At 45.8% G+C, this 27,866-nt stretch overlaps 1 protein-coding gene across 1 annotated transcript in view; it reads right to left on the minus strand.

The window, feature by feature from the left end:
- Positions 1 to 27,866, minus strand: part of GLCCI1 (glucocorticoid induced 1) — a 175,662-nt gene that overhangs the window by 68,319 nt on the left and 79,477 nt on the right. Inside the window, exon 3 of the mRNA XM_082258801.1 lies at positions 26,287 to 26,376. Within this exon, the coding sequence (XP_082114927.1) occupies positions 26,287 to 26,376 (90 nt within the window). The remainder of the gene's footprint in view (positions 1 to 26,286; positions 26,377 to 27,866) is intronic.

Below are 27,866 nucleotides of genomic sequence, written 5' to 3' on the forward strand. Positions count from 1 at the left end.
CTTCAAACAGCAATGACCATTAAAGCCAGATACTGTGAAGCAAGATGGTAAATTGGTCCTTGAGACAAGGTTATCAACAATTTGGAAAAGCCCAAGGAGCATCTGTCAGGAGTACCAAATCCTGCACACCTCACCCATTTCAGGTCCTGGAACCCCTCTGGGTGTAAGAGTCACTTCCCCAGGTCCAAGCACTGTGACAATGGTTTACACATGGGATGATCACAGTGGAACAATATGCTCTGCCTGGGACAGGGTCCAATCTCTTGCTGTGGCTAGACTTCTCATTTGTCCCTGGTTAGTGTACATGGCTGTGGGGTTACATAGTTACATAGTTAGTGAGGTTGAAAAAAGACATCAGTCCATCCAGTTCAACCTATGATGTGTGTGTGTTTGCTGTGAACCGTACATTGTATACCCCTGTATGTTGTGGTCTTTAAGGTGTCCAATAGTTTTTTGAAACTATCAATGCTCCCTGCTGATACGAATTCCACATCCTTACTGCTCTTACAGTGAACAACCCCTTACGCACTTTAAGGTTAAACCGCCTTTCCTCAAGTTTTAGTGAGTGGCCACGTGTCTTATTGTATCTCCTTTCTATGAATAGTTTGTTCCTTATGCTCAGGTCACCAGTACAGTATTTGTACATTGATATCATATCCCCCCTCAATCGTCTCTTCTCCAGAGAAAATAGGTTCAGTGCTAGTAGTCTTTCCTCATAGCCGATGTCCTCCATTCCCCTAATTATTTTTGTTGCCCTTCTATGGACTTTCTCCAGTTCCAGCACAACCTTCCTGAGGACCGGTGCCCAGAACTGGACAGCATACTCCAGATGTGGCCGGACCAGAGCTATCCAGCTAAACCTGATGATCTTCCATCAGGATGGTCCAAAATCGAAGAAACAGCCAAATCATCCAAAAAGTGCCAGAATGCTGATCGGGAGATAAGACGAATGAGGTCTAAGCTCCCTACACCATGGAGTGATCAGGATGACTCCATACAGCCTGACATTTGTCATGAAGTTCTTCCAAAAGATAAGGAAGAACTTTCCTGATTCCAGAACAAACTTCCTGAGCCACCAAGTCAAAGACAACCAGATCCCTCTGTGCCAGACAGATTGGTCTATCTGGGGAATTGATTGTTTTTGTCTCACCACAATAGGATATTGTGTTGTGGAGGCCTGAAGTGAAACTTGGCAAACATGCTACCATCAGACCCAAGACTTATGCACAGGAGGAGAGATTGCCGATTCTGGGATTGTACCGCTTCAATTTGATGAGCTGTGTTCAGGACTAAACTGATACTCTTTAAAAAAATAAAATAAAAAAGTCAGATTCAGCAATGATTGCTGAAGGTTCAGAATCCATCAGATCTACTTTATGTTTAGACAGTCAAGGCTACGATGTCAGATAACACCCATAGCAACTGTTCTTTCAAAGGGGAGGTTGTCTAAGTAGCCTAAAATGGTGAACATCTATCTGAGCAATAAACGTAGTATAAAGGGCCCCACAGTAAAACAAACTGCAATGGAAAGATGGGGACATGCAGGAAAGCATCCTTGATCACCACAGAAGCTAGAAAGGAGGTAGTGAAAAGACCAGGTGGATTTCAAGCAGAATTTCTGGGCTCACATTCAGAGCTTTGAGATCAAGGCAGATGCCCCATTTGAGTTTGGGAAATGGTGAACAGTTTCAGTTAAACTTCTGGATCCATTCGAGTGAAACAGGGGCAATAACATTATGTTTAAGAATACACGAGAACGCTTAAAGTAAAACTATACGCAAAACTTTTTTTTTCCCCATTTTGGATACAAGAGAGGGCAATAACCCATTCATTTTTCTGCCATCTGTGTCCCATCGCGGAGATTTGCCCTCACTTCCTGTCCCATAGCCACAGGAAGTGAGAGGAAATCCCTGTAAATTAAGGAAATACATTGGGGCCCCCCAGGTCACCAGAACTAGTGTCTCAATTGGAAGATTTCACCTCTATTACTATTCTGGGGACAACCCAAAATTAGGGATTTTCTTTTACTTACACACAAGTATACAGGTAAACAGGATAACTAGAGGGTCAATCTCCCTTAAAAAGGACACGATGACAAAAACTGACGAGCATTCTAATCTCTTGCATCCCTCCCTATCCAAAAATATAAAAAAAAAAAAAGAAGATTTGCCTTTAGAAAAACTTTAGGCCCCTACCTGCCCAGCATATAGTAAAATGACAACAAGTGGGAGCAATGTTGTTCTGGGACAAAGTCATAGGGGGGGAAAAAAAAAAAAAAAAAAAAAAAAAAAAAACTCACCACACCTCAATACCTTGGACTCTCTACTTTCCAAAAAAAAAAGGTCAATTAGGGGATATTTGTACTGCCCTGGCATTTTCAGCCTCAAGAAATAGGAGGCTGTCAGTACATCAGGATTGATCAATTTTCCATGTACTATAGTTTGTTGACACTAACTTTCCTACAGACTAAATCTACATGGATTTGGGTTACCGTATATACTCAAGTATAAGCCGACCCGAATACAAGCCGAGGCACCTAATTATACCTCAAAAAACTGGGAAAACTTATTGACTTGAGTATAAGCCTCGGGTGGGAAATGCAGCAGCTACTGGACCACCACAAGGCCCAAAACAGGGGCTGCGGGCATGGTGCAGGGGGTGCGGACATGGTACAGGAGATGCAGGGCTGTGGGCATGGCACACAGGCATGGCACAGGAGATGCAGTGCTGTGGGCATGGTACAGGAGAATCTCCTATACCATGCCCGCGGCACTACATCTCCTGAGGAGATGCAGGGGCTGCGGAGGAATCTCGCTTACCTTTCCGCCTTGCATTTAAAAATGGCACCGCCCGGCGCCAACACGTCGCCGCGCATGTGCCGTCTGGCCGGGAATAGCCGAAAGTGTACGGGCTTTCCAGAGGGGCGGCAGCGCATGCGCACTGACTGGGTGAGATTGATTTGAGTATAAGCCGAGGGGGGCTTTTTCATGCTGAAAAAGTCGGCTTATACTCGAGTATATATGGAATTTTCCAAGACATTTAGCAGAATACATTGTGGCCTAAATTTTTAGAAAAAAAAGTTTACAAAATTTTACAACTGAAAAAAAAATTTTCTTCAATATTGTCTAATTTGTTTAGGGAAAAAAAATAAACCCAGTGGTGAAATAAATACCACTCCATTTCTTTGGGAAAATAAAAAGGTTACATTTCTTGTGGGTACAGTGCTGCAAGACCGCGCAGTATTCATTCAAAGTGTGACCGTGCTGAAAGCTAAAAACTGGCCTGGTCAGGAAGGGGGTGACAGTGCCCAGTGTTGAAATGGGGATCTGCTAATTTGTGCACTGACACAGTAAATGCTGGCAGGTGAGGACAAATTCCAGAATATATCCCTGGGATGCCATTACCTTCACCAAAAAGGTCAGCTGTGAAATTTCCATTACAACCCATCAGGACATGGTAAACTGAGCAAGTCTGAACCAGGGGCAAAGGAAGTTTTCATCATAAAATAAACCATCTTCCTTGGTGTGCAATATACTAGCTTTACAGAAAATGCAGGTTAATGGTCGGTCAATATGGCGCACTTTTCTTCGTTCATCAATTGTTGGCTGTGGCTCGCCCCCCCCCCCCCTCGCCCTTTCAGTTATGACCACCACCACAACCTGGCAGAATTTAATTTACTTTTACACATTGTTTAAGGCAGCAAAACCCATTAACAATATCAGTCCTGCCAGAACAGTAAAGAATTCTGGTTAATTTGATGGTTTAATCGTGTGATAGTGCAGACGCGGGATAGTGGAGACGTTCACTTGCACTTTGTAATTAAACCAACTAGAACAAAACTGATGTCTAGGTTACCGAGTGTGGGCGTAAAGTAACTAGCGAGAAGTGTAAAGCGGCGGGCGTGGGCGCAGTATGGATGACACATAGTAATTTGCAACCTGTGCTTTTATTCAGGCAGCACAGCTCTCTCATTGGCAGTGACAGATTGGGGTTATTCGGAATTTTAATAGTTGCTGACCTGAAATAACATTCGATATTCAGGAGAGTCTTCCTTTGCCGCAACAAGTGTCTTTCACGACAGGAGTGCATGCGGGGCATACTTTTATGAGTGAAAGTTCCTGGGAACTTAGCATCCAGTTCAAACGATGCTATCCAATGGGGGAAAGTGGTAAACTGCAATTTAGAAATTCGGAGGGGGAACGTGTTCAATTCCATTTAAAAGCGGAGTTCCACCCTGGGAAAGCTTTTTTTAATAAAAAATACCCCCGGGTCAGTCAGGGCTAGTGCATTCCACAATGGATAGCCTCTGATCTGTCCCAGGTTGCACTTACCTTTTAGAAGAAATACTTACCTCACCATGCCCAGAAGCTGTTTAGCAAGGTATGATGGCGCCCGCACCGGAAGGGACGATCGGGGCCGGTGCAAGCGCATTGATTCCTGGGAGCGATGACGTTCAGCTCCCAGGAATCATTGCAAGCCAGGCAGTGACGAATCGCCGTGACCGCCGAGGGGAGGAAGTAAGGTAAGTATATTTTCTTCTAAACCAGGTAAGTAAAAAAAAAAAATAAAAATTGCGATTATCCATTTGTTTTTCAGGTGACCCCGGGCAGGAAGATGGAGGTAGGTTGAATATTAGGGTGGAACTCCGCTTTAACACATCATTTATTATACTTTAAAGCACATTTAAAGCAAAAAAACATTAAAAAAAAATGGACAAAGTGCCACATCCCCTAATAACTAGGAATGGAAAAGGGGTGCTTAACTTGGCGGATTTTTACAATCTTTAAATTCAAGACCATATAAGAATAGAGAAAATACAATCAATACATTAGAAAGGGGATCTCCTCTTAGAGAACAAAATAGAGCGCCTGATGAAGTGGATATAGTCCATGAAACGTGTTAAGCTGGGTTATGGCAAGAAAATTGGATTTCAGTACATGAAAAATACTTTTTTGAATTGATACACTATTGTACAGTTGTGCTCATAAGTTTACATACCCTGGCAGAATTTATGATTTCTTGGCCATTTTTCTGAGAATATGAATGATAACACAAACTTTTCACTCATGGTTAGTGTTTGGCTGAAGCCATTTATTATCAACTGTGTTTACTCTTTAAATCATAATGACAACAGAAACTACCCAAATCACCCTGATCAGAAGTTTACATACCCTGGTGATTTTGGTCTGATAACATGCACACAAGTTGACACAAAGGGGTTTGAATGCCTATTAAAAGGTAACCATCCTCATCTGTGATCTGTTTTCTTGTAATTAATGTGTGTATATAAAAAGGTCAATGAGTTTCTGGACTCCAGACAGACCCTTGCATCTTTCATCCAGTGATTCACTGTCGTTTCTGGATTCTGAGTCATTGGGAAAGCAAAATAATTGTCAAAGGATCTGCGGGAAAAGGTAGTTTAACTGTAAAAAACAGGAAAGGGATATAAAAAGATATCCAAGGAATTAAGAATGCCAATCAGCAGTGTTCAAACTCTAATCAAGAAGTGGAAAATGAGGGGTTCTGTTGAAACCAAACCACGGTCAGGTAGACCAACTAAAATTTATGCCACAACTGCCAGAAAAATTTTTGGGATGCAAAGAAAAACCCACAAATAACTTCAGGTGAAATATAGGACTTTGAAAACATGTGGTGTGGCTGCTTCAAGATGCATAATAAGTAGGCACTTGAAAGATGGGCTACATGGTTGCGTTGCCAGAAGAAAGCCATTGCTACACAAGTGCCACAATGTATCCCACTTACAATACCCCAAACAGCACAGGGACAAGCCTCAAACCTTCTTGCACAAAGTCATTTGGAGTGAGGAGACCAAAATTTTGCTTTTTGGCCTTAACCATAAACGCTACATTTGGAGAGGAGTCAACAAGGCCTGATGAAAGGTACACCATTCCTACTGTGAAACACGGAGGTGGATCGCTGATGTTTTGGGGATGTGTGAGCTACAAACGCACATGAAATTTGGTCAGAATTGATGGCAAGATGAATGCAGTATGTTATCAAAAAATACTGGAGGAAAATTTGCATTCATCAGCCCGGAAGCTGCACATGGGACGTACTTGGACATTCCAACATGACAATGATCCCAAACACAAGGCCAAGACCTGTCATTGGCTACAGCAGAAGTGAAGGTTCTGGAGTGGCCAGCTCAGTCTCCTGACCTCAATATCCTGACCTCCAACCCCCCGTCCCCTTCGGAAAGATTTCTGTACATGTCCTGTACCTAAAAGTAACAGCAGAATGAGAGTAAAGCTCTTTAAAAATGAGGGGGGAACCCCTCAAACATCTGTTAATAGAACAGGTGCCCCCATTGAAAGGTTTTCCATATAAAGTGGTTCTAAAGGTAGGTTTTGCATTATCTTAATGCACGTAATGCATAAAGATAATACCTTCAGTGTGCAGCAGCCCCCCTCATACCTGAGCCACATTTCGATCCAGCATCCGCATCCAGATGTGACTCTCCATCCTAATTGGCGGAGATTGCAGCGGGCGCCAGTCAGTAAGTCAATGAGAAACAAGGGGATGGAGGGGTGGCAAGGGGGGGGGAGGGGTGGCAAGGGGGGGGGGGGGGGTTGGATGGGCCGAGCCACAGCTCAGAATCGGAATGGACACAGAGCAGCGACTCTGGCAGCACCATACCAAGCTGATTGTGGGGGCACCTGGCAGGGGACTCAAGAAGAGGCAGATCGGGAGTGCTCTGTGCAAAACCATTACACAGAGCAGGTAAGTATAACCTGTTTCTTATTTTAAACAAAAAAACACAAGATTTCACAATCACTTTAATGCCTGTTCTGGAGGTAATCAGAACATTTTGAATTCACCATCACTTTTTTTTGTCCAGGTGACAACAAAAATGGACTGAATGAATCTTCCCAGCAGAAATACAGATGGTAATAAAAAACTGACAGAGGTCCTAAATTTCCCACATACTATAAAAATTAAAGAGGAAGTAAACTCTCCTCTGCAACTTGTACCTATAGGTAAGCCTATGAGAAGGCTTACCTAAAAAGGTACTGTAAATATCTCCTAAACATGTACCGTTTAGGAGATATTTACCTTAAATGCAGCCGGTGACGTCACTGGTGCATGCGCTCTGAAGGAACGGCCGCTCATGACGTTCCTTCAGAGCCCTGTACGTCGGCTCCCACGCGCATGCACGGGAGTGATGTAATCGCGGCTTCAGCCAGATGGCTGGATGCCGCAAACCCGGAAGAAGGGCGACAGAACATGTCAGCCATAAGACAGGTGAGCGGTCGGCACTGCGGGGCTTCATTCTAAGGTAAGTATTTCATAATGAGCTAGTATGCGATGCATACTAGCTCATTATGCGTTTGTCTTTCAGGTGTTTGTTTTTTCAAAAAAAAATAAAAAAAAAATTCTGAGGTTTACAATCACTTAAAAGAAAAAATGACTTGCTAAAGATACACTTTAAAGGAGTTGTAAAGACGCATTCTATGCATTAAGATAAAAAGCCTTTTGTGTGCAGCAGCCCCCTCATACTTACCTGTGTCCCCCTTCTGTCCAGAGATATCCACGAGTCCCTTGGCCGTCCGGGACTCTTGGCTGAGCTACAGCCGCGGCACCATTGCTTCCCGCAGCCATCAAAGTCAGAGAGCCATTCAGGGGGAGAGAGGAGGAGAGATCTAATGGCAGCTTCGTGCCTGAATGGACACATGGAGCTGCAGCTTGGGTGCCCCCATAGCAAGCTGCTTGCTGTGGGGGTACTCGATAGGAAGGAGGGAGGGGTCAGGAGACCCGAAGAGGGACCCGAGTAGAGGAAAAATCCACTGCACAGAGGTGGCAAGTATAACAGTTTTTTTTTTTTTTAAAAGGATACTTTACAATTACTTTAAAACTGTGCCGACTAGGACATTCCAATATTTACATGTTCTTAACAGGTTATAAATGAGCAAAAAAAAAAAAAAAAAAAAAATCTCATCATTGACCTCTGTAGCTGAAGGTAATGCAGTGACTTGGCTGCCTTCTATGCAAGTGTAAATACAGGTGGACATGAAGTGGGGAGAGGAAAAATGTGGACTAGGAAAGCATCACAACTGCTCTTGTGAAATGTTAAAATAAATCGCTTTACAGTGCCTGGTTAGCAACAGATTTCAAAGCTCATTTGCTGCAAAATAATGCCCTGTCCATAACCTGGCCACAGTGTAAAAAGGGCCATATACTGATCGAAACTGAGCCAACTCAGTACAGACCAGACAAATTTCCATTAGTGTTTGACTGTCCCTGCTCGACAAATGTTTAGTATTTGATCGACTACTGCCGAAGCAACTTGCTGGAAAATTCTCCTCGATCGTTCGCTACAGCCACTAAACAGTGTATTGTGAGTGGCATGTTGTGGTCATGTGTACTGCTCTAAGCACACTACAGAACCCGAGTCCCTAGTTCATGTTCAGAGGACGACTCCCTTCCTACATATACTGGGACCATGGACATTGAATGTAGCCACTATTTAGCAGAAAGTCAGATCAAAGCAGTAAATAAAAAAAATTATAAAAAGGGCAGATTAAAAGTGTTACTTAACCCAGGAGTCTGCAGTCACTATATCTGGTCTCCCACAGGACACAGAACATGGAAATGAAATTATTTTAGTAAATATAAACTGCTAAATAACTTAGCAGTATCTAGCAGTCTTGTGACTTCTATAAGTGTCTAGTTAAAGCTTGTAGGAGAAGTTTTCATCCTCCCCTGATTATCCTATGAGGATGCATGGTTCACTGACCCAGTGCTGATTGACACTGTCAAAAAAAAAAAAAAAAAGCTAGCAATACACACCAAACTGAACATGTGCAGCGTGACCCCAAAGGCTGTCTTATCAAGAGATAGTCTGGGGACGTAAAACGAGTATCAGAAGACAGGATCAAACAGCCTTTTTACACGATGTGGAGGATTAACCTCTTTCCAGTGAGTATAACAAGCATGCACTACTGCATATACAGACTCATTTTACCATTGTGGGTTTAGTAACACTTTAAGACTATTGTTTCAAACAAATCATGTCCCTGGTCTCTAGAGGAAATGACAGGACATGGTACCTGCCACATGCACCCTCCAACCAGTTTTAATCTAGCACTGGAATGGAACTTGCAGCCAGAAGAGAGCTGGAAGCAAGTTACGAACAGTGCAGGGTTAGAACGACCCCTGGGCCAAAAGAGCAAAAAAAAAAAAAAAAAAACCACACACACAAATCTTGTTTTATTTAAACCCCCGGTGGATAGATTCAGCAGGCTTTTTACAGTGCTTCTTGAGATTTGAAAAACCAAAAAAAAAAAAAAAAAACGGAATTTTTGTAAAATCTTACCTGTAAAATTCCTTTCTCCGAGTCCTCCGACAGTCGCCGCCATCATATTCGTCACAATGGGGGTATTAGACTTTGCTCCGTAGGAGTAGCTAGGCAACAGAATATGTCAATATTAAAGCTTTTAACATATCCCCACCCCAGGGGGTGGTCCCCTCAGTCAATACCCTCCTGTTTCCTGCTTCAGTTTCAGTGGAATAGCAGTAGAGTACCTAAACCCCAAAAGAGGGGCGGGGGCGGCGACTGTCGGAGGACTCAGAGAAAGGAATTTTACAGGTAAGATTTTACAAAAATTCAGTTTTCTCTTACGTCCTCCGACAGTCGCCGCCATCTTCATATTCGTCACAATGGGGACGTCCCAAAGCAGTGCAAACATGAGGGGTGGGAAACGCAGCCGCGCCTAAAGGCAACGCAGTCTCCACATCAAGAAATTAACCTTACCAAAGGAAACCAGCTGGGCAACACAAGAAAAAATTTGCTCAACGGGAGCAATAACCCAGGAAAAAAACAAATAACCCAGGGATACAAAGAAATCCCAAACAGCCCAAAGGACCAAAACCAGGGACCCTAAGGGACCGCCGCACAAAGAACCTTGCGGCCAAAGGAAGCATCTGCCGATGCTTGAACATCCACTCTGTGGAACAGAGTGAAGGTGTGCACGGTCGACCAAGTCGCCGCCCTACACACCTGGGCCACAGAAGCCCCATGACGACAGGCCCAAGACGTACTCAGAGATCTGGTAGAGTGCGCCCTCACAGGCATAAGGGAAACTTTTCCCCGCAAAGCATAGGCCTGTTCAACGGCCTGTCTGAACCAATTGGCGACGGCAGAAGCCGACGCCGCCACGCCCTTCCGAGGACCCCCGGAAGGACAAAAAGAATCCGACTTGTGAAAAGATTCAGACGATTTTAGGTAAAGCCTAATCGCCATGAACAGCATCCAAGGAGTGCAACACCACCTCCTCCGAATGTTTAGACTTCGCGCAAGGCGAAGGCAAGACAATGTCCTCATTGAGGTGAAATTCCAAAACCCTCTTCGGAAAAAAAGAAGGGTTAGGTCGCAAGACCACCTTAACCAAGTGATTGACCAGATACAGACAATGGCAGGACAGGCTGCCAGCTCCGACACTCTGCGAGCCGAATTGATCGCCACCAAAAAAGGTGACCTTCTAGGACAACATAGACAACGAGATCTACCCGATCCGTTCAAAAAAGAACCATGTTGTAACACGGACAGAACAAGATTCCAGTCTCAAGGAGGCAGAGGCACCCTCCTAGGAGGGACCAGATGCCCCCGAACAAAAGTGCCAATCAAGGAGATAGATGCCATAGGACGTTGAAAAAAGAACGGCCATCGCAGACACCTGACCCTTGATCATAGCCAGCGCCAAACGCTGTCAACACCCTTTCGAAGGAAGGACAACACCCCAGACACCGACCACGGGCTAGGTGAAGACCCCCTGAACTCACACCAGGCAAAATAGGCCTCCGAAATACGGTAAAAGACCTACCCCGAGGAAAAAATTCCTCGCGTCGATCAAAGTGTGAATGACCTCAGGGGAGAGACCCCTATCCCTCAGGGCCTCGGTATCAACAGCCAGGCCGGCAAAGCCAGCGACTGCAAGGCAGGATGAAATATCAGCCCTTGAGACCGGAGATCTTCCCGAAGAGGCAGACGCCACGGGGCGTCGACCGCCAAATGCACGAGGTCTGCGTACCAGGACCGGCGAGGCCAGTCCGGTGTCACAAGAATCACCGTGTTTTGGTTCCGAGACCAACCTGCGAAGGAACCTGGGCAGCAATTGAAAACGGTGAAAACGCATACATCAGTCGGTACTGAAGCCACGGAGCTACCAACGCGTCTGACGCGTCTGCCCGGGGATCGCGTGGCCTTGCCACGAACCTGTACACCTTGCTGTACAGACGAGACGCGAACAGGTCCACCTCCGGAAGACCCCACGTCGCGCACAACATCTGGAGAACACCCGGACGGAGGGGCCATTCCCCCTGGTCCAGGGACTGGCGGCATCAGATAATCCGCCCGCCAGTTCTCCAACCCCTGGAATGTGAACCGCCGATATCGCCGGGACATGCGTCTCGGCCCAAGACAGAATGTCGGCCACTTCCCGAGCCACCCGGGCCCTCTTGGTGTCCCCTTGGCGAATGACGTAAGCCACCGCCGTGGCAATGTCCGTCTGCACCCGAACCGGACAGCCCTGCAGCCTGTTGAAGGCAGAGAATCATCGCACGTAATTCCAGAATGCTGACCGGAAGGGAGGATTCCCCCTCCGACCAAGTTCCCTGGGCGGACAGAACGCCCAGAACACCACCCCAGCCCGACAGGCTGGCATCCGTGGTGACCACCGTCCATGAGAGAGGACGAAAAGACTTGCCCCCTGACACCGGCGGGGACAGGAGCCACCACAGAAGAACCCTTCTGGTGCGATGGCCCAACGAAATCCGGATCCAAAGATCGCGGTCGCCCGTCCCACCTGGACAGGATCTCCGCTTGGAGACCCCGCGTGTGAAACTGGGCGAAGGGAATCGCCTCGAAAGCCGAGACCATCAATCCCAGACATCTCATGCACGTCCGAGTGGACGAGGACGGAGCGTCCCTGAGGGACCTGACTTCCTTCCTGAAGAGTCCTGAGTTTGTCGTCCGGTAGGAAGACCTTCGCCTGGACAGAGTCCAGAACCATTCCCAGGTAAGGGAGACGAACCGATGGGCACAGTGCTGACTTCGGAAAAGTTATCGTCCAACCAAACTCCTGCAGAGACTGCATCGTAACGGACAGAGCCTTCTCCAGACCCTGGCTGGTCGCAGACCCAACCAGAATATCGTCCAGATACCCTAGGACAGAGACGCCCTGGGCTCTCAACAAAGCCAAAACCGGTGCCCGAACCTTGGTGAACACCCGTGGAGCCGAGGCGAGACCAAAGGGCAACGCCACAAATTGGTAGTGATCCTCCGCTATGGCGAATCGAAGGTACCTCTGGTGACCCTCGAAATTCGGGATGTGAAGATACGCATCCTTCAAGTCGATGGAAGCCATGAACTCCCCCGGAACCAGGGCAGCCACCACCGACCGCAGAGATTCCATGCGGAACTTGCGCACCCGCACAAAGCGGTTCAGCGCCTTTAAGTCCAGAATCGGACGTACCTTGTCCTCCTTCCTGGGCACGGTGAACAGATTGGAATAGAACCCCCGAAACCTGTCCCGATGAGGCACCGGGACCACCACTCCCTGAGCCCTCACGTCCTGCACCGCTAGATGCAGATCCTGCAAACGCTCCGGGGACAGTAGAAGATTTGAGGGAAAAAATCTGCGCTCCGGCCTATAGAGAAACTCGATCTCGAAGCCAGATCGAACGATTTCCTGAACCCACCTGTCCCGAACACGGGACAGCCATGGCTGAAGGAAACCGAGCAAGCGTCCCCCCACCCCAGAGTCGGGTGAGGGCGCCCCTTCAGGCCGCACTGTTGTGGGCCGCTGAACCGGACTGGCCGGACTTTTGCTTACCAGTCCACGGCTTCTTACCAGGAGCCGTCTTAGCCTTGTGGGATTAGGGTAAGAGCGTGCTCTTACCACCCGTGATCCCCCTAATTAACGTATCTAGGGACTCACCAAAAAAGGCGAGAACCATCATAGGGCAGATTAGCCAAGGTCTTACGCGAAGATTGGTCCACCGACCAACACTTCAACCAAACCAAAACGGCGAGACAATACCGCCACACCATGTACACGTGCAGCCAACGGAACCATATCCAGGTCCGCATCACACAAATACATGACACCCTGGTGGATTTGATCCACCATATCCAAAGTCTCCTGGAGGGCAGAATCAGCCACCAGGACGCGATTAAGCACCTGCGTCCAGCTCGCGACAGCCTGGGCCGCCATAAGTGAAGCAAATAAAGCTTTCAGCATAGAACCCATAATAGAATAGGCATGACGGGCAAGGGACTCCGTCCGTTTGTCCGTGGCATCCCGGAACACTGGGATATCCTCAGCAGGAATCGCAGTGGGCTTATTCAGAACCGCTATCGCGTGATCCACCGGAGGTGGGACAAACCAACGCCCATCAGTAGCGGGCGTAAAAGGATAGCGCAGCTTAAACCTACTTGGTATAGCAAAAGGCATGCGTATATTACGCCAATGTTCCTTTACAGCGCATTGAAAATCATCAGTGCAGGGAAATACCTGCGATGTTTTGCGTCTTTTCTGCGTCCCATAAGCCGCCAAGGCAGCAGCAGGACAAGGTTCATCCTGTAAACGCAGTGTTTGCTTGATAGAAGCAACCAATTCATCCATGAGTGCAAGCTCTTCAGACGAGCCAGGGGGAGAAATATCAACCCCCTCAACCTCAGCCTCCATTTCTGACCCTACAAGGTCCAGGGAGGAACGGGACCCCGACAAGGAGACCCCAGCAACAGCAGCCCCATCACCAACACCCTCTGAATCAGAGGAAATTGAAAACTCTGGGCCTTTTTGAGGATTGAGCAGCCATCAGCAATTGCACCTGAGCCGCAAGGCTAGCCACAATCGCAGCCAAACCCCCCCCCCCCCCCCCCGAGGGGGAAAACCGCAGTCCCCTGGTTTCCCACCAATGTGACAGGAAATTTGCTTTCCTGAGAATCCACCGCCACACAAGCACACCCACACCAGGGACCCCCACAGGGAGAAGTTATACTCAGACAAGGATACAGAGAATAGAGGGAAAAAACCTGGAGAGACCGCTGCTGCTGCTGGCCAGATCGGTGTTCCTGTAGAAAAGGAATTGCTGATATTCAGGGCGCTCCATTAAAGCCTATGGGAGGCTACAAGAAAATGGCCGCCATGCATGTGTACCATGCGGCCGGAGCGAGTACAGCCAAAATGGCGCCGTTTGGCGCCGAAACCGCCGCTCCCCCACCTCATGAAGGTGGAATAAAAATACACCACATAGTTATAAAGAACATGGTGGACCGCCGCAGCGGCGCTGTAATGTGCCCCAAACATGATAGCATCAAGTTCAACAGCACACAGCCGTTCACACACTCAGACTGACACAGAAGTGCAGCACAGCCCCCCCTCCTTGCAGCCCACAGCATGCAGTGTGAGAGATAGGGAAACATCAATAGTGTGAACACAGGGCAAGGTAACAGTCCCAGACTGACACCCCCCAGACAGACAGGTCCCCACATGAATACACTTACCTCTTACATGGCGTGGGGGACCCGCACAGGCGAACAAGCCGCTGTACGTGACAGGGAGAGTCGCATCCAGGACGCAGCAGAAGGTGGGTTGAGAAACCGCACAGCGTCCAGTGAGGTAGCCACCTCACCCTAGCATCCCTGCACGGAACAGGGATGGGTCGTTCAGAAAACTCAGGAGCGGTACCTGACTGAACGCTCGATGGCAGGCTGAGAAGCCACTGACCCACAACCTGCGACCAGGGGAGTCAGCCCGAGACGCAGCCCGCATTATCCTCTTCATCCGAAGATCTAACTATTGCTGGTAAAAATAACAGCTAAATAAAGAAAGAGAAAAAACTCAAATAAAATCAAAAAAAAGAGAGAAGGCTGAGACAAAATGCCCCAGCATAGAGACATCCAGCTACTCCTGACAAGCTAGACATTGAAACTGAAGCAGGAAACAGGAAGCAGGAGGGTATAGACTGAGGGGACCACCCCCTGGGGTGGGGATATGTTAAAAGCTTTAATATTGACATATTCTGTTGCCTAGCTACTCCTACGGAGCAAAGTCTAATACCCCCATTGTGACGAATATGAAGATGGCGGCGACTGTCGGAGGTCGCAAGAGAAAAAAAGTTTGGCTAGACTTTAATGGTCATTTAACATCACACGCAGTCTAGTTCATGCATGTCTGCATTGAAAATACATGGAAAGTAGGTTGATTGGTTTCCAGTGTCCTAGTTCACACCATTGGGTTCCAGTTCTAGGAAGGAAAAAAAACGAAAATGTATTTTTTCTGCACTGGAACGCACAAAGACGCACCGAAATGCATTAGAATGCATCAAAAAATGCATCAACCACTAAAGTGAAAAAAAAAAAAAAAACAGGAAAAAAAGGCATTTAAAATGCACCCGGAAACGCATCTAAAATGCGCATGCAGAAATGCATCTGGAACGGATCTGGGGTGTGTTTTTGTGGCGTAAACTTGCCCTTAAACCTTTAAATTTCATAAACTTTAAGGCCTCATGTACGCTACTTGTAAACGGATGTTTAGGAGCAGTTGGGCGTTTTTTTCAGAAGCCCCTGAACCTTCCTCTATGTTATCTGTCCATGTACACAGGGTCGTTTACAGTCATTTACAGGCAGTTGAGTTCAGTGTGGTTTTTTGGAAAGGAATAATTTGCGTTCAGGATGTTCAGAAAGTGTGTTTACCGGCGTTTCAAACGCAAAACGCGACCGAACGCCATCACCTGCATTTGGCGCTTGCGTTTTCCCTGTTTAAAGGGGAATGATTTTTTTTACCTCTAAAAACGGATCTGAGCGCAAACACCCGCTAAATGCCGCTGCAAACGTGACAACGGACGTTTTAAACGTCCTTTACATAGCTGTTAAATTCCAGCGTTCAAAGGACTTTTTAAAACGTCCCGTGTACATGTAGCCTTAAAGTTAAAGGCTGCCTGGTTACTTTCCCCTGCAGTTTCTCTTATGAGAAAAGAACCAATCATGTGACTAAGCAGACATTCCCATTTTCAGAAGCAATATTCATGTATATAAAATCGCCTTATGAAACAAAAACCACAAGTGTCATCTATAGAGGGGTTCACACTACAGTGGTGAGCACCTTCACTGCACCAGCCGTTTCCTACACCACCCAAAAGCAGACCCTAAACTGGCTCTCTGATGGATTTCTGGTTTGGACTATTTTTTTTTTTTTTAAACTAAAGGGGATCTCAAGCCTACTCCCCGAGCCCCTCAAATTCCAGGGATACTACCCCCCCCCCCTCTCAAGCTGGTCAGCAGATGGCTACATCTCAGCCAAGAAATATCTAATGCTACAATACGTCCTTGACATAGCTCTTGAAAAAATAGACAAAACCCATCAAGTAAAGTTAGTGGGTAGGCAAGCTGGCTCTCAGAGGAGACAGATACAAACCTGTCAGGGTAGGAGGGTAAAGAGCTGTGATATATGGGGGGGGGGGGGGGGGACATCTGAATGAACTCAGGGGGCTAGGTGGGGGGGGGGGATTTTAAAATGTGTACATGTACTTTAATCACTTACCATCCCCCTAACTGTAAATATGTCATTAGTTTGACCCTAAAAACCAAGGTTACGACTGCAGCTAGATGTTATAACCCTGGCACCTGTTTTTCCCCTTCGGTGGTCAGCTTTCCACTAAAAAGGATCCCAGCGGTGGATTCATTGCGGGATCACTTTTAGAAGCGTCACTCCTGTGTAGTCTTGGCTGTGTGCTTAGGACCTCAGAATGAGCGAAAGGTTCACCTTCTAACACAACGATCCTGAATGCCGTAAACAGGTTTTCACTGAGGTTCTCTGTACCTTGCTCCATTCAGTTTTCAACTCTGACCAGTATATCCCAGTCCCTGCTGCTAAAAAACACCACCCCCACAGCATGATCCTGCCACCACCATGCTTCATTGTTGGGATGGTAGTGGGCAGGTGATGAGTAGTGCCTGGTTTCCTCCAGACAGAATATTTAGAATTCAGGCCAAACAGTTCAATCTTGTTTTTTTTTTTTTCCAAACTCCAAGCAGGCTTTTGTGTTTTGCACGGATGAGATGCTCCCATCTACCCACTCTGCCATAAAGCCCAGATCAGTGGAGGGCTGCAGCCCTGGAAATTTGTCCCATCTCCACACAGGATGTCTGGAGCTCAGAGTGACCATCAGGCCCTTCTCTCCCAATTTCTCAGTTTTGCCTGATCAGCTCTTGGAAGAATCCAGGTTTGTGCCCAAATTCTTCCATTTAAGAATTATGGAGGCCATTGTGCTCTTGGGAACCTTTAGTAAAGCAGAAATGTTTTGTAGCCTTCCCCAGATCTGTGTCTTGCAATATTCCTGTGAGCTCTGCACGCAGTTCCTTTGACCACAATGGCTTTTGCACAGATATAATATGCTTTGTCAGCTGTGAGGCCCTTTATAGAGGGGTGTGTAGATCACTTGACCTGGATGATTTTACCCCCTTCGTGACCAGAGCATTTTTGCTGTTCGGCATTGCCCTATAACTGGTAATTGCGGAGTCATGCAACACTAAACCCAAATTAAATTTATATCATTTTTTCCAAATAGAGCTTTATTTTGGTGGGTTTATTTGTTGCAATGTAAACAAAACTTTTTATCCAAAAAGTTTAACTTGCTATGAAACAAACATTCTTTATAAATTTAGGTCAATATGTATTCCGCTACAAATTTTGGTTAGAGAAAATAAAGCATCTACAAACTATGGGATATATGCCAAATTTATTTTTTTAGTATCAGCGACTTACAGCTGGACGGTGATAGTACGGCGGACAATCTGATACTTTGTGGGAACTGACAAGCTGACATCTCCAGTAAGTGACAACTTTCTCTATACTTATGGTAGTGCCATGGGAAAATACTAATATAGAGATCTAGAGAGACATCCGTATATGCTTCTTGGTCAGTGAGTAACAATAGTGGAGAGAACTTTGCTTTCCAACCTGGCTGTTCTGTGTCTTAGTTGTGCCTGGATTAAAGACTCACTGGACACAATCCTAATTCTTTTGGCTGGTACAATAGTTGATATACTACATATGTATTTGCACTCTGTCAAAGTTAGAGCCTTTCTCCATGTTTAATATTCCTTTAGTTTGTTTGGGGCAAGCAAACTATTTACTGCACTAACATAACAGGTGATCTGTATTAACTGTATGTGGCCTCCGTTACAGTATACAGCGCTGTGTAATCGCAGTGGGAGACTTCCTGTCCCATTCCTGAAACAAAAGATCTTTGAATGAAGAAAAAAAAAAAAAAAAAGCATCTGATTGGCTGAGACAGATTGAGATGCCAGCCTCAGCCAGAGTAAGCTTTGTAATCAGTTATAGAATAAAAAGCTTCCCGTGAATGGTCACTTATCACACAGCCCAGCTCTAGTTTGTCCTGAAAGTTGGACAGGAAGCCGAGGCTACCTATAATACTTAATACAGCGCGGCCAGCAAGCGCACCTGTTCGTGCAGTAAGTATATTGTTTGGGCCAGCTTGGCCCAAATTAACTATTTAAAAAGGACATTAAAAAGTAGAGTAAGGGTTTAAAAATGGTTGCAAACCCATGATTTTTTTTTTTTTTTTTTAAAACAGGTCATACCTAACTGCATTGTGCAATGAATTTACACAAAGCAGCCCAGGTTCTCCATCAGCATTCGTGGCTCCTCCTTCCCCCCTGCCGAGTGACCAAAGCAAGCCTCTTGCTACAGGAGGCGCTCATGTTCTCACTCCCGAGCCATATTGTGGGCTTGACACAGAGCATGACTCAGCCCTGTGCCCTCCTCACTAGCTGTGACTGACAGCTGTCTGAGCCCATGAGAAGGGAGAAAAGAGGGAAACCGCTGCGCTCATTGCTGGATCAAAATTAGGCTCAGGCAAGTATGATTCATGTAGCATTTACTTCCTGGAATCCATCTGCCCTTACTTTAAGCATGCAGGCAGGAGGGTGTGCTTAGCTGACAAGACCCCTCCTCCTCTCCTGAAGACTCCTGGGATGTATGACATCATTGGTTATGTCCAAGCAACCAGGACATAACTGAAGAAATGTTAAAAAAAAAAGGAAGGTTTAAAAAACAAGTAAACAACATACTTTTCTATTTACTAATGCTACCAGCATAAGGAATAAAAATAGCCAGTGTTGATTGGGAGAGAAGTTCCACTTTAAAGTGGTTGTAAAGGCTGAAGGTTATGTTTACATTCATGCATTCTATGCACGAAATGTGAAAAATCTGTGTGCTGCTCCACTCATAGCCCCCCAAATAGTCACCTGAGCCCCCTATTGATCCAGCGATGTGCACAGGAGCCTCAGCTTTTGAAGGACTCCCCCCTCTCCTCATTGGCTGAGACAGCCATTGGCTCCCACTGCTATCACAGCCAGTGAGCCAATAAAAGCACTGGGGGCAAGGCCGAGATCAGGCGCTATGTGTTAGAAACGAGCACACACTAGTGCCCACTTAGCAGGTAGATTGCTATGGGGGGCATTGGTCAAGGGGGAGGAGCCAGGAGTACCGGTTGAGGGGACCAGAGAAAAAGAGAATAGGGGCTGACCTGTGCATAACCACTGCACAGCGCAGGAAAGTATAACTTTTTCTTTTCTTTTTTTTAAAGCCAAACCTTTAATTCCACTTTAAAGTAAAAAAAAAAAAAAAAGCCTTCAACCTTTAGAACCCTTTTAAAAACGGACCTTTAGGAACAGTTTAGGCAGGAACAGAAAACTAGGCTCTCTTTAGCGAATGCAAGTATGCCTTTGCTTGTTGATACAGCTAACATTTATCTTCTGGATATCATGTTACAATAATTATAGCTCACCGAGAGGACCACATTGTTCTAATGTAACATAATAAAAATAAATTACAAGTATGGGGTCCTGGTTGAAAAGTACTATGCCTAAAGGCAAACTAAAATGACATAGCATGTCATTGTAGATGGGAAAACACTGGAGGGGTTTTGTCTGAACTCTTCACAGAGTGATTTGTCACAGTTTCTCGTTATCCTTTGTGTGTGTGTATATTAAACCTATTCTATTTTGTACCAATCTCTTTGCACTGCACAATACAGCAGCCAGGGACTTGCATTGGTGGAGAGACCAACCCTGGGCCTCCAGAAAAGTCTACACTACCAGCGGTGGGCTGCACATTGTTCAGGGTGAGACCAGTCTCTTCCAGGTCAATGTGCTATCCTCCCCTTATCTCCTCACATTTCTATTGGCTAGGAAGTGTGGCAAGCGTCCTTATTGACCAAGAGTGACATAAGAACAGTAAGAGGTAGGTTACGTATCAACCAGAACAGAAGACACATTCCCGTACAATCCAGGAGGAGGAAATACTGCGTGCGGGAGGGACACTGGTGTTTGACCCACCAAGAAGGGTTGAATACTTGCATAACAGTTAAGCGGCAGCATTTCACGACAAAGGCCACTAAAAAGGGAAGGTTGATCTTTTATAGGTACGTGGAGTATATGGTTTCTTTTAGTCTTCTACCAGAACACGCCTCTCCTGAAGCATATCTGCGAAACGCGTTCATACTGGAACCCCTCCACAGCACATTTTTGTTGCAGTGTATTTATGTATACACTCGAATAAGTATAGATCCAGATGGCCAGTAACTTGACATTTTCTGGAGCATGCATAATTAAAAATAAAAAATACAAGTGTTAAACATGCCCCCCCATAATTAAGAACCATACATGAAGGTGCATGCAGCAACTAATCTAGAATGCAACCAGACTGAGTTTCTGTGGTGTTAAACAGCCCTTATGCGGAGCTTAGCTCGCTGTTCCACCTGCCAGACTATGAAATGTTACCATTACCAGCTACAACATGCAGTGAGGGCACAGCAGGGGACAGACCAGTGGAACTTTTCTCCTACTCCCATCTTTGTCAGAAGTTACTTCACACAAAGGTTTTATCTCCCAATACTATCACATGCTACGGACGGTTTTTCTTGGGGGTGATCCGGACACTTCCACTGCTCAGCTTGAGAGGGATGTTGGCTCCTTTGCGGATGAACAGTGGGAGGAGGCCATGTTGATGGTCCAACGCAGTTCACTCAATGTGGCACATTGCTTGTCCCAATTGTATCTACTCCTGAGAGTGCACTATACCCCAGCCAAACTGTTCAAGATGGGCATAAAGGACACCCCCACGTGCTCTAGATGTTGCCGGGATCATGGGGACCTCAGCCACTTGGTATGGAGATGCCTGAAGCTACATCAATACTGGCAGGTGGTTTTAGGAACCATTAATAGGGTCTTCCAGGAATCACTTATAGAAGACCCCAAGCAATGTATTCTCGGGATCCTGGGTGACCTCTTAGTGTAGGACATTACGGTGCAGGCTGTAGAAATGGCACAGTTTCAGGCACGCAAACTGATCCCGAGATACTGGATTTCCCCTAGACCTCCCACGGTGGGGGAATGAATAAACCAGATGGGAGACACCCTGCGGTTAGAAAAACATATTTGGCAGCACCGAGGATGTTCTGCTAAATTTGAGAAACGATGGCACCCTTGGTTAGATACCCTAGGTCTGTCCCCAACGGAACTAGTTCTGAATCGTATCCTGTCGACTTCGGAAAATGTATGGGTGTGAACACCATGCTGTTATGTGGATGGGAGGTTCTGCATGGATCATTGGTCCCGATACCTAGATGTGCCTTAGTCGCTCTGTTAGCCCGGTTAGGATGGTGGAATTGTACACTGTAAATGTTATCTGCTTTGTCCTGTTTTCTGTATTTCTTTATATGCATACTATTGGAGAGTGGTGCACGTACCACCTATAGCTTTTTGACTTGTAGTGGATGTTAACCTTAATAAACCTTTGTTTCTGATAAAAAAATTAAAAAAAAAAAACAGCCCTTATGAGTGACCCTGTGGTGAGCGTCTCTTTTAAGACTTTTAAAAATAGTCTAATACTAAACTAAATCGACTAATACTAATGCATGGTACACACAATTAGATAATTTTCTTTTGCATGCTAATCTCATAAATTGAGAGGTTACTAAAATTACGAAAATTCTCATATGACAGAAAAAACTTGGAAGCGAACTAATGTATTTTGACAAAAACTAATAATTAAAAAACGAAAATACGATCTGGTATCGTAAGAAAAATGTTCACGTTTGTCCCTTCAGATAACATCTGTCGTGCTCGGCTCTCAAAAGCTGTGCGATATTGATCAGATTATTGTATCAATTTAAAAGTGATATTTTTCATATGATTTTCTGATCACGTGTACAAGGCCTATGAATGTGGCTTTGAAATTGAGTGACTTCATCTGGAATTGCCAGATTTCAAAGCCAAATGTCAGGGAGACATCAGGTGCGACTTTGAAGACATCTGTGCGGCTTCATGCATTCATGTCACACCTGAAATCGACAATAGTGCAGAAACCTTTTCAAATCAATGCGACATCGCAAAGTTGGCGTTGCATCGATTAGAACATGGCCATTTTCTGACCATAGTGTTAAAACTTATGCGATTTGGCTTGTCAAATTGCATAACAAGTCGCTCTAATGTGAATGAGGGCTTAAACTAAAATAGTCTAATACTAAGCAAAAGCAAAGTGTGTAAAACTTTGTAAGTATAATAAACGCATCAGTTTACATAAAATACACATACTTGGTATGCTGATATGCAGCAAAACTTGACATATCATGAGTCATTTCCTAAGCACAACAACAACAGGAAAGACCGTGGGGGGAATTCTTAATTTATGCCAACTTTCAATTGTGTTCTGCAACAAAAATAAAGATACTGACTTAACAACTCAATGAAAAGAATGTCTCATCTGTACCGGGGGGGAAGCCATGAAAATTATATTGACACAAAGCCATTTTAAAAAATATATTTTTTTATTAAACTGCTACAGGGAGTGAAAATTGTGAAAATGTTTTGCTCAGCAAAGTACGAAAAAAAGCCCTTACCCATGAAGATCAAAGCAAAATGCTCACCTTAACCCCACCCCCTTCAGATACATATACCAACCTTCCCTCTTATCCCCTGCCACTATTTGCCCACAGGATGGGTAGAATGATCATTGCATGAACTCCACATCCCAAGCTGAGGCCAATAGAGCTGAGGGCTTCGAGTGCTGCCACATGACAGTGCAGGGTGCCTGAATGGCCAACCACCACCCATGTCACGAGAAGGGGGGAGTGGCATGATTCGCCAGACCTTGGACATACCAGACGCGTTCCTTCAGGATACTGGTTGAAGAGTGGCAGGGGACTTAAGGAAATAGAAGTAAATATGTGTATGTGCAGATTGTGGGAAGCACTGCATTAAAATGAACTTGCTGTTTTTACCGGCATGAGAAACCACTGGTTCCCCTTTAAAGTCACTCTCCATCTGGAACCTGTGCAACTCCGACATGGCAAGAAAAAAAAAAAAAAACTGAAAAGGTGTTCTGCTCCGTAAATTATGAAGAACCCCCTAAACCCAAAAAGAGCTAAGCAAAGGTTCACCTTAATATGCTCCGTCTGCCTACAGGAATGAGTAGACTAATCTTTACATAACCTGCACAATGCCCTTCCTGTGAAGCCATTATCTTATCTCAATAGAGGTTTAAGTGGCTGTAAAGGCTGAAGGTTTCTTTACATCCACACATTCTATGCACGTAGGCAAAAAACTTCACAGCTTCCCCCCAGCCCTCCCCCCAATACTTACCCAAGCCTAATCTCCATCCAGCAATGTGCATAAGAGTCAGGGCTCTCCCAGGTCTCTCGCTCCTGCTTGGCGGAGATGCAGCAACATGCTGTCAATCACAACGAGTGAGGTGGGAGCGGGGAGGAGACATGCACTCTGTCTTATGGACACTGATCCGACTCAGGAGTAAGCACAGACAAGTGCCCCCATAGCAAGTGGCTTGCTATGGGGGCACTTAGTAGGGGGGGGGGCCCTGAGAAGAGGAATCAGGGCTGCTCTTTACAAATCCATTGCACAGGGCAGGTAAGTATGACAGTTTTTTTTTTTTTTTTTTTTTAAATAAAAAGGAAAAGGTTTTCCTTTACAAACGCTTAGTCCCGGTTCACACTTGTGCGATGCGGGAAGGTTGCGAATATGCAGCGTGTTCCCGCACAGCAAACGTACCTCTGGCAGTTCACACTGCCATATGCGATACGCAGGGGGTGTCAATTAAATGTGAACGACACCCCCAGTTTGATTGCATATCGCAGTGCACTTGTCTGACAGTTCGCACAGGATCAGATCGCACAAGTGTGAACCACTGTGCGATCCAATCCTGATGCAGCTGGAAAAAAGGGTCATGTGCGTGTTTGGTGCGGATACAGAGCGAATTCAGCCATACAAAGTATATGGCTGAATTCGCATCCACACATCCGATCGCATGTAATGAAGGAGCAGTGCGCTCCGAATTACATGCGATCGCCGCACTCTCACAAATGTGAACCGGCCCTTAAAGCAGTTAGGCAAAGTAATTGTAGTGGTTAAAGTAGCCTGCTTCTAATGGCCAATATTCAGGGTCTACATTAATTAAAATAAAAGAAAGGACACTGGTAAAAATATGAACGTTACAAAACAAAAAGCATTGTCACAAGACTGGGATGGATAAAGAAGCAGCAGGGGATCGCATGCAAGGTGGGCATAAAGGAGGTGGGGATGGGGTGCCCTTGCAGTTACACTATCTCTTCAAATATGCACTGAAAAAACACACTATAGTACCCCTTTAAAGTTTTTTTTTTTTTTTTTTTTTTTAAGTGGTTCTAAAGGCTCAGTTTTTTTTTACCTTAATGCATTAGAGGTAAAAAAAAAAAAAAAAAAATATTCACTTAGGCTCGGTTCACACTGATGCGATGCGGGAAGGCTGCGAATTCGCAGCCTGTTCCCGCATCGCACACGCACCCCCGGCAGTTCACACTGCCATATGCGATCCGCTGGGGGTGTCAATGTAATCTTAACGACACCCCCAGTTTGATCGCATATCGCAGTGCGATCTTGCAGTTCGCACAGGATCGGATCGCACAAGTGTGAACCGCTGTGCGATCTGATCCTGATGCGGCAGCAAAAATGCCTCCTGTGCGTGTTTGCTGCGGGTGCGATGCGAATTTAGCCAAACTGTATGGCTAAACTCGCACCGCACAGCTGATCGCATGTCATGTCGGAGCAGTGCGCTCCGACATGACATGCGAACCCCGCACACGCAGTAGTGTGAACCGGGGCTAAAGGTCCTTTCAGACGAGCGATCCGATCAGTTTTTTTAAGCAGATCTGATCGGATCCGTTTCCCCCATAGAGATGCATAGGGCTTCGACACCTCCCTCTCCGCACACAGAGCGGAGAGAGAGCTGTCACCTGCCTGCTCAGCCCCCCCCGCATAGAGTCCAGCACTATAGGAAATAGCCCCCTTAAAAGGGGCCACCCGCCATGACGCAGGCAGAGTATCCTGACGGTTTCGCAGCGCTAAAAGGGGTAGGTGCCCTCCACAATAAAGGCAGCATGGTTGCCATCAAAGATTAAACCGCTACCACAGCGCCACCCCTTCCAAGGGAGGTGCCAAGTTGGCCACATGGCCTAGTAGGCCACGGCCTCAATTTGTATGAAGGCCTAGCTACAAATGCACTCATCCCAGCCAGGCTCACTGGGGTCTCCCATCCCCCCCCCCCTCCCTTTGGCCTTTTAGTGGGTCCCGAAGACCGGAGTGGAGAACCACTGATCTAGATTATCCAGTCTGTCGCCCAGAACGGCAGTTGATAGTAGATTCTCACAGGAATATAACAAAGATAGGAAAAAATCCAATTCAAATTGCTAGGACCAGAGATACAAGCAAGGAGCTAGGTCCTTACTCTTGATTAGGCATAGCCAAGCTTTTTCCTGCCTAGTTTCCTACTCCTGTAGGGGACAGAATAATCCAATGGTTAAGAATCAGGAGGAGCTGTGTCCATCAATGAACGAAATAAAAACCTTCTGGTTGCAGCTCCTCCCCGCAGCCCCCTTTATACATACCTGAGCCCCGTCTTGATCCAGCAATGTGCATGAGAGCAGCAGATCATTCTCCTTACAGGTTCACAATGGAGGACCGCAAGCAGGGGTACCCAAAAAGATGATGTTCGGGGCTGCGCTTTGCAAAACCATTACACAGAGCAGATAAGTATAACGTTTACTTTTAAAATAAAATAAGATTTCCTTTAGAAACATTAAGCTCCAAAAACCAACAGAAAGCCTCAAGGCATGCTGTATTGTAAAAAGCCAAAGCAAAAAAATAAAATAAAAATAAAACCTTTACGTTAGGAAGTAGTCCAGTACCTCTTTGAGTTGATCTGCACTACCCCAGGATGCAGACCGCTGATGGCCCATTTTCTTCTCCGTACCCTCTTCTCCCCAGCAGCTTGGTGTCTATGGGAAGAAACAAAGTAGAAAATTACTGTGACTGACTGTTCCTGCCGTTTCCTTTTTATTTACAATATAGAAAAAAAGATCTACAATTGAGAAAAAAAAAAAAAAAAAAAAAAAAAAAAAAAAAAGATTCTTTCCGCTTTAAAACACAAACATTCTATAAAAACAAAAAGAAAAAAAAATCAAATCTCTATACATTTAGGCCAAAAATGTTTTAAGTTACAGTTCCTTGGTTAAAAAAATATCCCAATAGAGGTGCGCATCTTCACTGGTCTCATGATTCGATTCCACGATGCATCACGATTACTGCCCAAGGTTTTCATTACAAAAAATTCAAGCAGTCAGAAGAACTCTTATTTTATCTGTTCCTAATGACAACACTCCCTGCATGTAGCAAAGTCTAAACACAGCAGACAACCTAAAGAGATGTGGTCAGAGACTACAGACATGATACAAGAGCTGGTTAGAGAATGCAGAGATACTACCGGAGACAGTCAAAGGTTATGATACATTTTTTATTTTCAAGAAAAATAGCCTTTAGTATCCTCACAAATCGCACTATAATAATAAAAATGGTACATATTCTCCTGCAAGTACAGTATACACTGAGTGGGGGGGGGGGATACAAGCAGCTAAAAAGGTAAATGAATTGCTGTTGAGTAGATATACTATTGGGTATTTGCTGCTGGAGATAAATAGGTTGCATTAAAATATGTAGCTGATAGTTTGCACCTACTTGCCATTGCTACCAGATCCATGGCCAAATAAGTTATATCGCTATTGTTAAATTGAAAGACACCTGTGGGAGGTTAATGACCTTAGTACCTGCCATGCCAATTACCCGATGACAGTCAGAATGTGGGGAGGACCGAGGACAAGCGCGTCCAGTATTCCGGGAGTCGGGGGTGCTCACTCGTGGCCTCCCTCAGCAGCCTGCAACACAGGAATGCCGGGCCGCTGGAGAGGACGTCAGCGGCTAAGAAGGAAAAGAGGGCGCGGCTAACGCCCACAGCTCCCGATGACTGTCAGTGTGGGGAGGACTGAGGACGAGCGCGTCCAGGTGCAGCCTGCAACACAGGAACGCCGGCTAGGCAAGAGGCGGGATAAGAGGGCGCGGCTAACGCCCACGGCTCCTCTTTCAAAATAAAATGCTCCTCTTGCTTTGAGGGGAGGCAGGGCCGGATGACGTCATCCTCTATAATAGATTAGGTTGGTGCGTAGCATCGATGCAGAATCGCAGACCGATGAATCCGATGCATCGATTCTACGATTATATTCAGCACCCCTACCCAATAAAGCCCCGTACACACGCACCGATTGTTGGCCGTAAATTTTCGGCCAACGTCCGATCGGCCGATTGTCGGCTTGTTAGTATGATGCTTCGGACAACCGACTGCGACTTTTCGGCCGAACAAAATCTGGTGTGCAGGCTATAAAATTTTTGTTGGCCGTCACCAGAACGGCCGATTGTTCGTCAGTCAGTACAGATT

Source organism: Pelophylax lessonae (assembly GCF_965119305.1).
Source record: "Pelophylax lessonae genome assembly, chromosome: 5".
NCBI classification, from domain to species: domain Eukaryota; kingdom Metazoa; phylum Chordata; class Amphibia; order Anura; family Ranidae; genus Pelophylax; species Pelophylax lessonae.